At 38.3% G+C, this 16,434-nt stretch overlaps 1 protein-coding gene across 2 annotated transcripts in view; it reads left to right on the top strand.

Moving 5' to 3' along the window:
- AGTR1 (angiotensin II receptor type 1) overlaps positions 1-15,403 on the top strand; it is a 55,581-nt gene extending 40,178 nt beyond the window's left edge. The window contains exon 2 of one of the 2 annotated variants that reach the window (XM_024990377.2): positions 12,730-15,403. In XM_024990377.2, coding sequence (XP_024846145.1) covers positions 12,776-13,855 — 1,080 coding nt within the window. In that variant the 5' untranslated portion in view covers positions 12,730-12,775 and the 3' untranslated portion in view covers positions 13,856-15,403. 2 annotated transcript variants of the gene reach the window in all.
- Positions 15,404-16,434: the final 1,031 nt, after the last annotated feature.

The raw sequence follows: 16,434 nt of genomic DNA, 5'->3' as shown, positions 1-16,434 counted from the left end.
TCTCAATAATTTTTAGGTTGATTACATGTTGAAATGACAATATTTTGGATATATTGGGTTAAATATTATTATTTTTAATGTGGCTACTAGAAAAGTTTTAATTGCATATGTAGCTAACCTTTTTCTTTTGTACAGCACTGACAGAAAGAATCAGAAACTAGAGAATGATGGGGATTAGTGAACCATAGAACATTCAAATCCCAAAAGTTATAAACCCTTTGGGGGGAGCCAAAGAAAATACATCTGTTGGTCAGACTGAGCCTGAGGGCCTCACTCTTTACCCAGACATTTGCTGCTACAACATAAACACAGATGCTATGCAATGTCATATTACCTTTCTTTCAGCATTAATCAAGCACCATGTTATAATCACTGAAGCAAAAGCATTAGATTATAATAATGGAAAATATTTCTGTTGAACTTCTGAATGAAAAAAAATCCATTAATCTCTTGAAGTTCTCAGTTTTCTTTCATTAAATTCATTTCACTTATCCTTGCATTATAGAAAGGTTATGTTTTCAAAATACCTTCATATCTTCCAAAGACCTAACTTTTTAACTTTAACAACCTATGAAACAGAAGTGAGAACTGGTGCTGGTATTCTTACACAAAATATTTTGTAATATTTACGAGACAATAAAGTAAGAAACTAAATGACTTATGTAGTGGTTCACACAGTAAAGAATCTGCCTGCAGTGCAGGAGCCAAGAGTTCAATGCCTAGGTCAAGGAAATCCACTAGAGAAGGGAATGGCTACATACTCCAGTATTCTTGCCTAAAAAAATCCCATGGACAGTGGATCCTGGTGGGCTACAGTCAATGGAATTGCAGAGTCAGACACAACTGAGTAACTCATGCTTAGTTCACTGATTTTAGGGGCAAAACAAGCCCTTGAACTATATCCTAGTCCAGTCCTTTCTCTGCCAAACCACTCTGCTATCTTTCCATCTCTATGACGTTTTAATGTAAAAAAGTAAATTAAAAGTAGCAAACTAAACTGTATTTGAAAAAAAAAAAACTGTGATAAAATAAAAATCTAATGAACATTACCCTTTGTTCTTGTTCAGTCACTCAGTCATGTCTAACTCTTTGCGACCCAATGGATTGCAGCATGTCAGGCTTCCCTGTCCTTCACCATCTCCCAGAGTTTGCTCAAACTTATGTCCATTGAGTTGGTGATGCCATCCAACCATCTCACCTTCTGTCATCCCTTTCTCTTCCTCCCTTCAATCTCTCCTAGGATCAGGGTCTTTTCTAATGAGTCAGCTCTTCGCATCAGGTGGCCAAAGTATTGGAGCTTCAGCTCAGCATCAGTCCTTCCAATGAATACTCAGGACTGATTTCCTTTAGGATTGACTGGTTTGATCTCCTTGCAGTCCAAGGGACTCTCAAAACTCTTCTCCAACACCACAGTTCAAAAGCATCAATTCTTCAGCTCATTTTCTTAGCACAAAAGTCCATTTAACTCTTGAAAGCATTAACTAATATAATACTTTGAAGTATTATACTACATATTATATTACTGTGAGGTTCCTTTATAATACTCTGACCTCACCTCTATGTGTTACCTAGGCAACTGAACCACTGTAAGAAAGAGAAAGTGTTAGTCCGTTAGTCATGTCCGACTCTTTGCAGCCCCATGGATGGTAGCCTGCCAGAGTCCTCTGTCCATGGAATTCTCCAGGCAAGAATATTGGAGTGGGCTACCATTCTCTTCTCTAGGGGATCCTACCAACCCAAGGATCAAACTCAGGTCTCCTGCACTGCAGACATATTCTTTACTATCCGAGCCACCAGGGAAGGCCCGAACTACTGTAAGCATTTGCTAAACTTTAAAAAGTTGTATTTTTCTCACAAAGAATTTGAGAGTAGGTTCATTTCAAATAACTTATTTTAATAATAGCACATGGTGCCACTTTTTTCATATTGATGTTATCTTGACTCCCTAACAGCAAAGTATGCTTTTAATTTTGTCTTGCAACCACGAACCAATCTGTCTTTCCCCTGGCAACTGGAACTGCCAGTGAATAACACAGGGGTGCATGAGAGGTTCACAGTCTTTGATCATAAATGGAGTAAAAATAGCTAGTCAAGATCATGTTGTTGTTGTTCAGTCGCTAAGTCGTGTCTGACTCTTTGAGACCCCATGGACTGGAGTATGCCAGGCCTTCCTGTCCCTCACCATCTCCAGTGTTTGCCCAAGTTTATGTCCATTGAATCAGTGATGCTTTCCAACCATCTCATCCTCTGTCTAGATCATGTCCAAACCTATAATCTTGACTTCATCAACCTAGAGTCACAACCAGATATCCAAATGCTCTGCTGAGGAAACATTTCTTTGGATAGATAATTAATCTAAAAAAAAAAAAAAAATCGGAAGAAAAACCTACTATCACTATAACATAATGAACTTATGTTATTTAGTCACTCTGTCATGTCCAGCTGTTTGCAAATTCAAGACTGAAATACGCCAGGCTTCCTTGTCCTTCACTATCTCCTGGAGTTTGCTCAAACTGATGTCCATTGAGTCAGTGATGCCATCCAACCATCTCATCCTCTGTCACCCCCTTCTCCTCCTGTCCTCAATCTTTCCCAACATCAGGGTCTTTTCCAGTGAGTCAGCTTAACTCTACTTAGTGATCTTAAGTACAGCTTATTTATCTTCAATAAAAGGCAAAATTCTTTTCATTTCATTTTTAATAAAAAAAAAGAGTTCTTAGATTTAGTTATACAATGTTACTAAACCATTATGACACTAATAATACCTATATCAACAGATAAATAGTTGGCTAATTTTATGATTTATCAGGTAATTTCTACTTGTCAAGCCATTATTGCCTTTGTCTTCAAAAGATGCATACCTATCAGAAGAAAGATTATGAAATTTCAGTGTTTCAAAAGGTTTTTTGAAGCATGACAATAGAGAGGTCTGGAGAAGCTAAGTGACTCATTCAGGGTCACCTAGCCAATGATCTGAAAAGCCAAACTTAGAACCCAGGCCTCCTTACACATTGTGCAGGACCAATTTGTAGACTATCATTCAAAGAATATTCCTGCTGCAATCAGGAAATTGGGCACTTTGGGGGAACATGTACAATATACTGAATATTTAATCCTCCTAGCTTCATTAAAATTTATGGCTATGTGATTTATATAACATTAAAAACTTTAATCTGCAATGAATTGTCATGTGGCCAATAATCTCTAGCATAAAACTCATAATACATGGAAATTCTATAATATTATCATCATTTCTTAGGGGTATAAATTAATTAGTGCATCCTTTCCTTCCCAATAACTTTCCTCATACCCCTTAAAGTGGAATTTGAAATGAAGTAAACAGTTTCTGCTCCTGATTTAAAGTCTCAAAGATGCAAATGTGGAATGGCTTCCCATATGAAATCTGGGGTTTTGTTCACAAAGTTGGATAAAGCAGCTGTTGCTGACTGAGATGCCCACCTAGGAACTGCCTCTTTCATCTGTTGAAAAAGAGGCCTGTAAACAGTCTCCAAAACCCATAGCATTAAAATGATGTTGCCTCCTGAGATACTGATCTTCTGAAATGTGATTATGATTATGTGATTATGATTCCCTGGGTGAAATTCTGTGAGTCCACAAGTGTGAGGAATTTGGGAGTATTAAAGGACAGGGGTTCATTTATGTACAAGATTTTTTCCAAATTAGATGTCATTTTCCTTTTCTCCTAGTTTCTGGAGTCTCCTTCTATATTCACTAGAAAATCTTCCATGACCTTCTATATTTAACATAATAAGAATATTTTTCATTAACACCAACATGTTAAAGGAAGATTTTTAAGCACCTGATTAGACTTAATCACATATCTTTCATCCTTATATTTTCTTTTTGAAATTAAAGAACAACAACAACAACTCATACAACAGAAATACCCAAGAGTTTAGGACAGACAAGAGTGGGAGGAAATACCATAGGAATGAAGAGAGTTGTTTGGGGAATTGGGGTATTCATCACAACCAACTTATTTAAGCTCCTGATAAACAGGAGCTTCTCAGGTGGAGAGAAATTTAATTGTAGATTCAGTTCAGTTCAGTTCAGTCACTCAGTCATGTCCGACTCTTTACGACCCCATGAATCGCAGCACGCCAGGCCTCCCTGTCCATCACCAACTCCCGGAGTTCACCAAGACTCACGTCCATCGAGTCAGTGATGCCATCCAGCCATCTCATCCTCTGTCGTCCCCTTCTCCTCCTGCCCCCCAATCCCTCCCAGCATCAGAGTCTTTTCCAATGAGTCAACTCTTCACATGAGGTGGCCAAAGTACTGGAGTTTCAGCTTTAGCATCAGTCCTTCCAAAGAAATCCCAGGGCTGATCTCCTTCAGAATGGACTGGTTGGATGTCCTTGCAGTCCAAGGGACTCTCAAGAGTCTTCTCCAACACCACACTTCAAAAGCATCAATTCTTCCGTGCTCAGCCTTCTTCACAGTGCATCTCTCACATCCATACATGACCACTGGAAAAACCACAGCCTTGACTAGATGGACCTTTGTTGGCAAAATAATGTCTCTGCTTTTCAATATGCTATCTAGGTTGGTCATAACTTTCCTTCCAAGAAGTAAGTGTCTTTTAATTTCATGGCTGCAGTCACCATCTGCAGTGATTTTGGAGCCCCAGAAAATAAAGTCTGACACTGTTTCCACTGTTTCTCCATCTATTTCCCATGAAGTGATGGGACCGGATGCCATGATCTTCGTTTTCTGAATGCTGAGCTTTAAGCCAACTTTTTCACTCTCTTCTTTCACTTTCATCAAAAGGCTTTTTAGTTCCTCTTCACTTTCTGCCATAAGGGTGGTGTCATCTGCATATCTGAGGTTATTGATATTTCTCCCGGCAATCTTGATTCCAGCTTGTGCTTCTTCCAGCCCAGTGTTTCTCATGATGTACTCTGCATATAAGTTAAATAAGCAGGGTGACAATATACAGCCTTGACGTACTCCTTATCCTATTTGGAAGCAGTCTGTTGTTCCATATCCAGTTCTAACTGTTGCTTCCTGACCTGCATACAGATTTCTCAAGAGGCAGGTCAGGTGGTCTGGTATTCCCATCTCTTGCAGAATTTTCCACAGTTTATTGTGATCCACAGTCAAAGGCTTTGGCATAGTCAATAAAGCAAGTGTTACATTATTAGATATTAAAGTATTGAATAATTTCCAAGAAGCAAAAATTTAGTATTAACATTATACTTTCCTTGAAATTTATTCCCTAACTTGGAAAGAACTTCTGAATTTCCTTCATAGCTGAGTTCTTTAGCTTCTTGCACTATTTTGTACAAAGCAAAGGGTAGGACTGGTTGAGAATGACAGAACATTTAACCACTGTCACCAGAGTTGTTTACACTTGGTATGAACAGAAATAAGAAAGTAGTTTGCACTGCTTTCATTTCCTCTGAGGGAGGCCATGGTGGATGATATTGATTTAGTAAGAGGGTCAGAAACCACTACTTAACCACTTAGACATACCACACTTGTATGCACTAAGTTTGAGAAGATTGAATCTTAAGTATTTAATTAATATGGCATTAATACTTTTATTACGTATTTTTGTATTAAGAGAAAGATTCATCTGGGAATTGCAGAGGCAAATGAAATCATCTCCAGGGAAAGTAACAGAGAAGGAGTTAGGCTGGGATTATCAAACAAAAGCATGGCATTCTCCTGTGTATCTGACTTGAGAGTAGGTCACATGCCTTATAATATAGACTTTCTGCCATGCTTTCTTCTACATGGCTTCGAGGATTCCCAGCATAAATGAGAGTGTCATCCAGAAAGACTTGGATGCTTCATCAAAGGGCACAATGGAGAGGGTGGAGCAAGAAGAAGGACAAGACTATAGTCTAAAGCTTATTGGATCCAAGCAACTTAACTATTATCACCAAATAATGTGTAGAGCAACTTCCAGTCAAGATGAGGACAATGGATTAAGCAATCATGGATATTAACCTTTTTTCTCTACAGTAAATATCACGTTAGAGCACCGAAGAAGAATTAAGACCACATGGGCCAGGGACAAACCAACACCAGATACACAGTTGAGATAAAGTTCTAATGACTTTACCAGAATGGAAGTAAAGACCATTAGACTCATGTACTGAAGGCAACTGAAACTGGATTTCCTGGTTAAAGCCAGGAACTGGAAAACTACTGCCCATTATGATCTAAGACTAAAATAACTTCTGTAGACCAGTAAAAATTTGAGAATGGGTAGAGGGCCTAATGGCTTCCCTGGTAGCTGAGTTGGTAAAGAACCTGTGTGCAGTGCAGGAAACCCCAGGTTCCTGGGTCAGAAAGATTCCCTGGAGAAGGGATAGGCTACCCACTCCAGTACTTTGGGGTGACTCAGATGGTAAAGAAGAGACCTGGATTCGATCCCTGGGTTGGGGAGATCCCCTGGAGGAAGGAATGGCAGCCCACTCCAGTATTCTTGCCTGGAGAATCCCCACGGACAGAGGATCCTGATGGGCTGCAGACTGTGATGTTGCAGAGTCAGACACGACATGACTGAGTGACTAAACACAGCACAGAGGGCCTATTATGCAATAACTGCAAAGTAAGGGGTAGAAAACCAGGCTGAGAACCAGCTCTAAAAACTTTTCCAGATCACCTGAGAGTTGTATGTCCAAGCAGAAATTTCACCCACCACCACCATCCAGACACTCAGACCTCCTACAGAAGCTAATTTTCACTAGAGATGGACTCACAGTCAAAGACTACAAAACCTAAAATGAAGGCAAATGCCTTCATGTCTGTAGATGAAACAAATAGAATTTACATCTGAAGAACTACAAACAGTAAAGCAATTGAATAGGGGCTCTTAACATACAGATGTTCAAAATGTTTAAGGAGGTAAGGATAGAAATAGACCCCATAAAATAAGAACAGAAGGTTAAGATATAAGAACAAGTGGATTTGAAAAAGGAACAAGTAGAAACTCTAAAAAGTTTAGTGCCAGCTTCTATGATTCAATTAATTCACAAACAGATACTGACTTAAGAGTTGTTCCCTGTAGAATGCCTCTCTCATTACTGGGGGAAAAACACACAGGAGCAAAATCAGTTGCTTTCTAATGTCTGAATTATAAGATAGGATCAATAAAGAGAATGCCTTTTGAACAGGATGGTTTATTGAGCTCTCCATCATGACAAGAAACTTACAGACACTGACCTACTCTTTCTGATATTTAAGAAAGATACTTTGATAGATTATCCCAAAATATAATTACTTGGTCTTTTAGTTCTGTCTTTATTATCATAGGAAACTTCAGAGTATTTTTTTTTCTTCAGATTGCAAACTCATTTATAAAGGAGCTTCTAATGGACAAATTAATTAGATTGGTTTGGGCTTGAATAAAAGCTTAAGGAGGTATTAATATTCTAATCAATTTTTAGAAATGTGGTGGACCAGTGTTCTTGCCTAGAGAATCCCAGGGACAGAGCAGCCTGGTGGGCTGCAGTCTATGGGGTCGCACAGAGTCGGACACGACTGACATGACTTAGCAGCAGCAGCAGCAGAGACTGTCATACAGAGTAAAGTAAGTCAGAAAGAGAAAAGTGAATACCATATATTAAGTCATGTATGTGGAATCTAGAAAAATGGTATGATGGCCTTATTTGCAAAGCAGAAGTAGAGACACAGACATAAAGAACAGATGTATGGATACCAAGGGGAAGGGTGAGGTGGGAAGAATTGGGAGACTGGCATTGACATATATACATTATTGATACTATGTAGAAAATAGATAACTAATGAGAACCTACCATATAGGGAACTCAGTGCTCTGTGGTTACCTAAATGGGAAGAAAATCCATAAAAGAGAGGATACATGTATATGTAAAGCTGATTCACTTTGCTTTACAGTAGAAACTAACAAAATATTGTGAAGGAACTATATTCCAGTAAAAATTAAGAAAAAAATACAAAACTGTTCTTGAAAAGTCAAAAAATATTCTAAACGAAAGTCTTGGGGAAATATTCTTAGAATTTAAAAAAAAAGATAAAAAGAAAATCTTTCTTAGGTTTGTTTTTAAGAACCAGGGAAGCTGTCAAAGACTGCAAGGTAATTCCTACTAAACAACCAGTAGATAAATGTGGTGTGGCCACCATGAGCCAACCTTGTGTTTGCAGCAGACTGAGAGTTCCCACCTGACTCATGGAAAATGTATTCAGCTGCTTAAGATTATTTTTTACTCATACTTTGAAAGAACAACAGCTTGGTGTTTTAACCTTTTAATGGCAGGAAAAAGAGCTTACCGGTGATAAACTTTTTTTTTTTTTAATTTCTCATGCTTTTTTGTCTCATGGCTGAACCAGCCCTTTCTTTGCATTCAAAATAATAATAGTAAGATCCACATAAAACACACTTATTAAATACTTACTGCTTGAGAGTAAGACTTAGACTCAGTACTTTTAAGTTATCTCATTTAATTACAACAACAATTTAGTGCAATAAGAGGCATTGCTCCCATTTCTTATAGATGAGGAAACTGAGACTTACATTCAGAGAAATGTGATGACTTATTCAGAGCTACACTTATCTGTAAGTGGTAAAGGAAGATTCATTTATAAGCATTTTGACTCTGAATTCCATCTTCTTTCCCCCAAGAGGAAATGATGTTGTGGAGTTCATGTAAACCACAGAGCCTGAGTAAAAGCTACAGCAAGACCCAGAAATAGAGAGAGGTGGCCCCAATATCACTCTGTCACAATAGAGCGATATTGTTTTCACTCAATATCCTGTAACCCTACTGGGAGAAGCAGCAGAACAAAACAAACAAACAAAAAAAAGCTGCTTTCTGGGACTCAAAAGTTTGAAGATCACATCTTTTCCTCCTTCAGCTGCTCACCAAAATAGCATCCTTTCAAGCTTCAAAGAGAAGCAGCCTAGTCTTTTCCATTTATTCATTATAAATCGAAGGCGACTCCAATCATAGGAGTTCCATTTTTCTCTCTTTCTCAGGAGCAGCTTTCTCTAGGGAAGCCTACGAGTGACGATAGTGCAGACTAAGAGAACAATATTCTTTGCACACCCATATGGCCTGTGTCACCCTTCCATCCAGTACACATTCGTACACCATCCATACCCAGAAGGTCTTGCAGTATCTATAAATTTACAGGAGCAGTTTCCCATAGATGCAGCTGCAGGCATTCATAAAGAAGGAGAAGTTCAAGCGATGACAAAATCTCTGGTCTACCTTAGCTGGCCAGATGCTTGCCTCTAAGTGCTAACCACTCTGATTTCCATACATCCTCCAAAGCCTACGTACCATCTCTAGGACGCGTCCCTGATCATTCTCGGAAATCCTCACCACTAGGCAGGGTCAGTAATAAATATAGAATATTTCACATGCCTATGGAATGGTATAAGGATTCAACACATTAGAGACAATTCTGGCTTTAAGACTCCTAATCCCCCAGCTAGACTCAAATTATCAGGAGGAGCAGAAGGACTGTGATTTTATTCACTTTGCATTCCTTACCCCAACACATAATAGGTGTTGAGTGAATGTGGGATGAATGGATAACTGCCTGATGAATGCACTCTTTGCATTTCTGCTTCCTCGTGCTTGTTCCTGATGTTTTCATCACTGAAGTTCCTCTCCTTCTCTCCTTACTAGGTAGGAAGTCTTGGTCATTACTTACATAAACATTTATATAAAATGTTCTTCCAATTAGTATATTCAGGGCTATGCTCAGAGTTTCTCAAGTAATATACTCATTAAAACAATAGATACCTCACTCAAATTTCCAGGGATGTTGCTCTAGTTGTTCAGAGCAACCTTTTATATTAGTCAATATGGATCGATGGAAACTTATGAAAAGGCTGACCTCACAATGTGAAAGAATTGGACTACAAATCCATGTTTATAAATTGGTCCTTTCAAATACAAAATTTTCCACAGGAATTCTTTTATAAATGATGGTTACAGTTCAGGCCTACTCAATAAAATTCTACCCCATCTAGACAAAAATTAATGGAACCAACCAGAGTTGTGTGCCCTCAAAGTAAGATGAAGAGAAGAAAGAGAATTTCCTCCCTGCTCTTGGGCACCCAACTCGGGGCACCCAAATTTATTCCTTCCTTTTAGTGCCCTTATGCCCAGATTGAAACAAATATTTAACTCTCCCTATTTTCAGTTACAGAGTTATGGAGTTCAACCCAGGACACTTTTAATCTTTGAGATTCTAAAACCTTGACATTTTCAATTTTTCCTAGGCAAAATCCAACTTATCTCAACTAGATATTAGAAGAAGAACAAATAATTAATCCACATTAAGGTGTAAATGACTGCTAGCCATTTATAAAGCATTTACTTTTTAATAGAGAATACTTGTTTACCTAAATGAATATGTACTTCTAAATTGGCATAATTTTAGTAACTATAACTTCTTTAAAAACTGAAAAATCAGGAAAGTATAGAGAAATCCTTCTGGGTGAAACAGAAATACATCAAACCTCCCTCATAACCTAGCCCTAGTTTCTGTTAAATTATTCCTTATTTTCATCTTCTTTTGTTTTGTAAACTACAGATTTCTAAAAGTGCCAAGGGTTTATTTTGTCAATTTAAATTGTGTTGGGTTTAGGTTTTAGCTTATTATCAAAGGTGAGGCTCAGGTTGACACTGAGCATTTTCTATCAGATTCTTTGGGAGCAGAATGTAAATTGATTTCATTAGCCCCCTAGAAATTAGTCTCAATACTCTCCACTTACAACTTTAAATTATATAATATTCACCCATTCATGTGTCCACTTGTTTTCTTATTTATCATCTGCCTTCTGGAAGGTATGAGGGTTTACACTAGTGAACAAGATGATTCCAAACAGGCCTTATCCTCAAATCACTGACAAACTAGTGGAGAAGACAGATAAGTCAACATGCCATTACAATATATAGGTCAAAACCTACATCCAAAGTGCCAAAAGAGCACAAGAAAATGGAACAGCCAATTGCTCAGGCAAGTTAGGAAGGCCCCACAGAGCATGTGACATTTGCTTGTTGGTGGATGCTGAGACCCCTGTGAATGAAAAGGTAAGAAAGGGATTTAGTTCATACAGCTCTGACTACAAAAGGAGAAGATAAAGAGGGTGTAGAGCCAAAAACCTCAGGTAGGGAGAATAACTGCCCGCCTTGGGGGAGGCAAAGAGGCCACTTAAGAACCTCTTTTTGCCAGTGTTATGTTTTATAATCTAGCTAACTGAGACTCATCCTCTCACAGCACCACCTCACTACTACCTTAGGTGCATGTGTTCAGCCAGCTCTCCCAGACTCTACGTGCAGCTCTCCTGGGCAGACTAGAAGTGTCCTATTCCTGTTCCTCTTCTTACCCCGGACACTTTGCTACAAGAGGAAGCAAATCTAGGGACCCATGCTCATCTAGGGACCCACTCCTGGTGGAGCAATGGGGTCCTTCCCAACATCCCTCCCCTGCCTGGCCAGCCTAGCCGATGCCTAGGGCTGCCTTTCACCTCAGAGCATGGCTGTGCCCCATCCTGCCATGTGACCATCACAGCACCTTCAGCTTCCCTCCAAGGGTTTTTAGATAGACTCTTGTCTAGGGCAGACTATGATGCTTCTCTAAATCACATCAATGAAAAGCTTGATTGTTGATTACATAAAATATTGGAGCAAATATTTGCAGAGGTCTTTATGGAGCTCATTTCAGAGCATCTGATTCTTCCTAAAATCCTAAAGAACTTCTGCTGCCGCCTTGAACCCCAATAAAACACATTTTATTGGTAATCTTGACCTAATCCATTCATTTTACATCTTTTATTAAACAAATGGTTAATTGAGATTAAACTCCAGAAATGGCTTGTGGGGACAAAAGTTAGTAGATTCAGGCCCTTTTGCTACATGGAGTTGGAAGTTAAAGAATGATACAGGATGCTCGGGGCTGGTGCACTGGGATAACCCAGAGGGATGGTATGGGGAGGGAGGTGGAAGGGGGGGTTCAGGATGGGGAACACATGTACACCCATGGTGGATTCATGTTGATGTATAGCAAAACCAATACAATATTGTAAAGTAATTAGCCTCCAATTAAATAAATTTATATTAAAAAAAGAAAAAGAATAAGTGGTGACTGCATGTAATGACCTGGAAAACCATACAAAGAATGCTGTTCCCCAAAGCCTTCAGCCTTCCCTTTTATCCCCTCCTAAATCAATTCCTCAGTAACCTAGAGGCAGCAATTCCAACCACTTAAGAGAGGATGCTAATAATTTTTATACCTAAGATTGTGAGATGAAAGAAATGGTTCAAAGAATAAGGTACAGCTATGTCACATTTCTGAGGTTTAAGACAATTAGCCTTGCTTACCTAAGGAAAAGCTCAAGTCTTTCTGAATAACTAATTTAATTCAGTAGTATTTTCCGAGATTTATATTATGTTTTTTAATCTAGGATTTACTCTTAGAAAAAAAGGCAAAGGACCTATGTGAATATTCACCTAGGAACCCACTTCCACTAATCTGGGGGATATTTATCATTCCATAGAAAAGCAATGTGTTCTGAAACTTAATTTAAATGTGCAATCTTAGATTTTTCTCTGCTTACAGCTTTTCTCCAGAAAATATGATCTGATTTTTTTTCCCTAAAACTAAAGTTGAGGTACTGTATTTATGAATAAGAAATAAAACTATTTGTTTACAACTAGAAATTTCATTTTTTTTCATCTTTTTCATTTTTATTTTTTCTAGGTGCATTTGGCATAGTGTCTGAGACTGACTAACCCAAGAGATCAAAATGATCCTCAACTCTTCCACTGAAGATGGTATTAAAAGAATCCAAGATGATTGTCCCAAAGCTGGAAGGCACAATTACATATTTATCATGATCCCTACTTTATACAGTATTATCTTTGTGGTGGGGATATTTGGAAACAGCTTGGTGGTGATTGTCATTTACTTTTACATGAAACTGAAGACTGTGGCCAGTGTTTTTCTTTTGAATTTAGCTCTGGCTGACTTATGCTTTTTACTGACTTTGCCACTGTGGGCTGTCTACACTGCTATGGAATACCGCTGGCCCTTCGGCAATTACCTATGTAAGATCGCTTCAGCCAGTGTCAGTTTCAACCTCTATGCCAGCGTGTTTCTACTTACATGTCTAAGCATTGACCGCTACCTGGCTATTGTTCACCCAATGAAGTCCCGCCTCCGGCGCACAATGCTTGTGGCCAAAGTCACCTGCATCATTATTTGGCTGCTGGCAGGTTTGGCCAGTTTGCCAACTATAATCCACCGCAATGTATTTTTCATCGAGAATACCAATATCACCGTTTGCGCTTTCCATTACGAATCCCAAAATTCTACCCTCCCGGTAGGGCTGGGCCTCACCAAGAATATATTGGGATTCTTGTTTCCTTTTCTGATCATTCTTACAAGCTACACTCTTATTTGGAAGACCCTCAAGAAGGCTTATGAAATTCAGAAGAACAAACCAAGAAAAGATGATATTTTCAAGATAATTTTGGCAATCGTGCTTTTCTTTTTCTTTTCCTGGGTTCCCCACCAGATATTCACTTTTATGGATGTGTTAATTCAGTTGGGCCTCATCCGTGACTGTAAAATTGAAGATATTGTTGACACTGCCATGCCCATCACTATTTGCTTGGCTTATTTTAACAATTGCCTGAATCCTCTCTTTTATGGCTTTCTAGGAAAAAAATTTAAAAAATATTTTCTACAGCTTCTGAAATACATTCCCCCAAAGGCCAAATCCCACTCAAACCTGTCGACAAAAATGAGCACACTCTCCTACCGCCCCTCAGAAAATGGAAACTCCTCTACCAAGAAGCCTGCCCCATGCATTGAGGTTGAGTAACACACTTGAAACCTGTCTGTGAAGTCACCTTAAAGAAGGAGAAGAAAAACATTCTTGTACAACACCTCACTACCAAATGAGCATGGGCTGCATTTCAGAATTAAAGGAGAAAATAGATTATGTGGACTGAACTGACTTGTCTACAGCTCTGAACAAAAGCTCTTTCCCTTTGCAACTCAACAAAGCAAAGCCACATTCTCCATGTTTTGCATTAGGTAGATGATGCCCACTCAAAGAACTGATGTCAGAAACTGGATGAAAGTGTTGATTTGGAAAATTTTACTGGGAAAAATGTCCTCTCCCTAGTCTGCTCTTGTTCTGTTATTTTTGATTTCCACATGAAAGTACTTCAGTTCAGTTCAGTCACTCAGTCGTGTCCAACTCTTTGCGACCCCATGAATCGCAGCATGCCAGGCTTCCTGTCCATCACCAACTCCCGGAGTTTACCCAAACTCATGTGCTCTGAGTCGGTGATGCCATCCAGCCATCTCATCCTCTGTCGTCCCCTTCTCCTCCTGCCCCCAATCCCTCTCAGCATCAGGGTCTTTTCCAATGAGTCAACTCTTCGCATGAGGTGGCCAAAGTATTGGAGTTTCAGCTTCAGCATCAGTCCTTCCAATGAACACCCAGGACTGATCTCCTTTAGGATGGACTGGTTGGATCTCCTTGCAGTCCAAGGGATGCTCAAGTCTTCTCCAACACCACAGTTCAAAAGCATCAATTCTTTGGCACTCAGCTTTCTTCACAGTCCAACTCTCACATCCATACATGACCACAGGAAAAACCATAGCCTTGACTAGATGGACCTTTGTTGGCAAAGTAATGTCTCTGCTTTTGAATATTCTATCTAGGCTGGTTATAACTTTCCTTCCAAGGAGTAAGCGTCTTTTAATTTCATGGCTGCAGTCACCATCTGCAGTGATTTTGGAGCCCAAAAAAATAAAATCTGACACTGTTTCCATGTTTCCCCATCTATTTCCCATGAGGTACTTAGAATATATTAAACCTCAAGAGGAGCAACAGGAGAGAAGAGCTTAAGACTGCCATGCCCAATTTCCAAAGGGCAGCAAAGCTTTCGTGCCTATTTAGCTATTAGCAACTGCGGCCCACTTGTACCTGCTACTGCGCATTTCATACAAAGACTCGCTAAGCAGTAGTTGTCAGGTTCCAGAAGCTGTTGTGAAACCCAACCCGTGTCTTATAGATTCACACTGCCGAAATATGCCAGCTGAGTGGCCTATTTGTATAATGATGTTTCTGTAGTCATGTATAAAAATTATATTACTTGTAAAGGTGTTATTCCAGTCCCAGGTAGTCATGTTACTTTTATTTCAGATCTGAGAAGTATATATATTTTGTGGTGAAAGATTATATATCATAAAATATTCCTTACTGTTTTAAAAAGTATATATTCAACCTGTGCATGTATCTCTCTAAACTGCTATCTTATTAAAATTTGGCAAAGTTATATTCACATTAAATAATGTTATTGCAATGTATTTAATCTTCATTACTTAAAATAAATGTTGGTTTATTTTTAAAACAGGACAACTGTGAATAAGTTCAAATGTATTTCCATTTAAATCTTGATACAGCTGATAGTTTAATACTGTTGGTTTTAGATTTAATATGCTGCTATTGAAAATACAAAGAACACACTTTCTTCTACTGCACAACATGGAATAAATATACCATTTTGAGTTTTCCAAAGTTTGTCATGCAACAAAAAAAAAACTCGTTCCTTATAACACTAAAATAAGACATTATTTTACACAAAATTTTAATAGGGTTTTTCTATTCACATACATGATAATTGTAAGAAACATAGACTATATAAGAAAGCAGTAAAAAAAAAAAAGCCATATTTAGTTCTCCTGCTCAAAAATTACCATTTGAACATTCGGGTACCTTGTTATGCTTTTCTTGTATTCATTATATACACATACATATTTAAATCACGATACTGAAATCATAATGTATTTTGTATGCAAATTTTCCATTTAATGACATAGCATAGTAGTTTGCTATACCATTAAATTTTTTTTCTAAAACAATTTAACACTTGTTTTAGAAAAACAGTTATTGAGTCTTTATTGTAGGGGACTTCCCTGGTGGTCCAGTGGCTAAGACTCCATGCTCCCAATATAGGGGACCCAGGTGTGACCCTTGGTCAGGGAACTAGATCCCACAAGCCGTAACTAAAGATCCTCTGTGCCACTACTAAGACTGGGTACTGCCAAACAAATGGAAGAATAAATAAGTAACTGTATATCATTACAAAATACAGACACATCAGTTTGCTAGTATTCAAATTTTTTTTTTTAGTATTCAAATTTTTGAGCATTTAATTTTTCTGATTTTTCAGTATCATAAACTATACTGTACATAAACATTCAAGTATATGAATCTGATAAATCCTTTCTGATACACTCCTAGAAGTGTGATAAATGATTATACAGATACGAACATTTTTAATATTCTTAACATACCTTTTGCCAAATATTTTCCAGAAAACGTAACTGTTTTCAATGCTACCATATTTCACCATAGCCTCAGCAGTAAGGAATGTTTAATAGATT

Source organism: Bos taurus, chromosome 1 (assembly GCF_002263795.3).
Source record: "Bos taurus isolate L1 Dominette 01449 registration number 42190680 breed Hereford chromosome 1, ARS-UCD2.0, whole genome shotgun sequence".
Classification (NCBI taxonomy): Eukaryota; Metazoa; Chordata; class Mammalia; order Artiodactyla; family Bovidae; genus Bos; species Bos taurus.
The sequence above is the reverse complement of the archived record's forward strand: the minus strand, read 5'-3'. Positions and strand labels throughout refer to the sequence as shown.